This window comes from Austrofundulus limnaeus, unplaced genomic scaffold (genome assembly GCF_001266775.1).
Source record: "Austrofundulus limnaeus strain Quisiro unplaced genomic scaffold, Austrofundulus_limnaeus-1.0 Scaffold2289, whole genome shotgun sequence".
Taxonomy (NCBI): domain Eukaryota; kingdom Metazoa; phylum Chordata; class Actinopteri; order Cyprinodontiformes; family Rivulidae; genus Austrofundulus; species Austrofundulus limnaeus.
This window is the reverse complement of record NW_013954691.1, coordinates 35,300-36,532: the sequence shown is the minus strand read 5'-3', so window position 1 is coordinate 36,532 and position 1,233 is coordinate 35,300. Positions and strand designations below refer to the sequence as shown.

Genomic DNA, 1,233 nt, shown 5'->3' with positions numbered 1-1,233 from the left:
GTGTGTGTGTGTGTGTGTGTGTGTGTGTGTGTGTGTGTGTGTGTGTGCTGAAGTGAGTTCAGACATTGTTTCTGTGGCTCCTAGCACAGAGTGTGGGAGGGTCTGGGTGGATTGTAGCAATGATTGGTGCTGTATTAAAGCCTTTGTCTGTATGTTTGTTTACATGAATAAAAAAGTTCCTGAATTTAAATGAAATATCTAAACTTATGTTGTCTTCTTGTAGTTGAAGAAAAYGTATTGCTTCATGTGTAGTCATTGAGCCACGACACTAAGTAAAGTCCTTTGTTTCATCTGAGAGCTTCTCTTTTTTATTTCCAGATGTGGTGTTGTGTTTGTTCCTGGTGATGCTCTGACAGAGACAGAAGAATTAACCCCTCACCAGGCTGCACACATGCTTTCACTGGGTCAGGAGAACATCTCCACCTCCCCTTCATCCACCAAAGGACCAGTCAGTTATGGAGAACTTATTGTGCTGGGGTAAGAGCTGCTCTCTTGTTTGGAAACAACTTTTCATTCATCCTCTTTAACTAGTTGAGGACTGAAAACATTAAAGTAAAGTAAAAACTGATTTTTCTCCAACATCCTGATTAAAATGTGCTGGTCACATAAATAAGTTGTGAAAATGAACATGTTTAAACATGACTGGCAGGAATGATCCCAGTAAGGTTTGCCCACTGGGATAGGGGGGTCAGTGTGTCTGGTTCCCTGATGTKTGAAAAATAAAGACTGACCTTTCTAATGAATCATTTGAAGAAACCAGTGGTGGCACACTTCTGCTCATCCACTAAACCTACTGTTACTAAAACTAATATTTTAATGAACAGATTAACATTTATATTCATTTTCATCAATAACAGACCTAACTCACATTAATTTAAAAGTAATTATCTACTGCTCATAATCTTACCATCATTATGTCCTTTGTATCCTGAGTAAAACTGCCTTTCATATGAATCAGTAAATATCTGGATAAACTGTTAGCATTGTCTTATCAGGTAGTGTCTGTTGCATCATCCCCAACTGGAGTGTCCACGTGTTCATGTTCAGTTTCCTGTAAAATACAGACTAATGCTTTCAGTTTACAGGCTAAAACACGGACTGTAATATACTTTTTAACAAAAAACTGAACAAGATAAACTAAAGTGCACACTCTAAATTAAAAAGAAAAAAATAGTATAGGTCCTCTGGACGGGTTCTTCTCTAATGAAACGTTTCGTCTCTCCTCCAAGAGAC

The 1,233-nt window shown here is 38.0% G+C and overlaps 1 protein-coding gene across 1 annotated transcript in view; it reads left to right on the top strand.

The window, feature by feature from the left end:
* Positions 1-318: 318 nt before the first annotated feature.
* Positions 319-1,233, top strand: part of LOC106537391 (E3 ubiquitin-protein ligase pellino homolog 1) — a gene marked incomplete at its 5' end in the record, with an annotated part of 16,877 nt that continues 15,962 nt past the window's right edge. Inside the window, 1 exon segment of the mRNA XM_014034774.1 lies at positions 319-477. Within this exon segment, the coding sequence (XP_013890228.1) occupies positions 392-477 (86 nt within the window).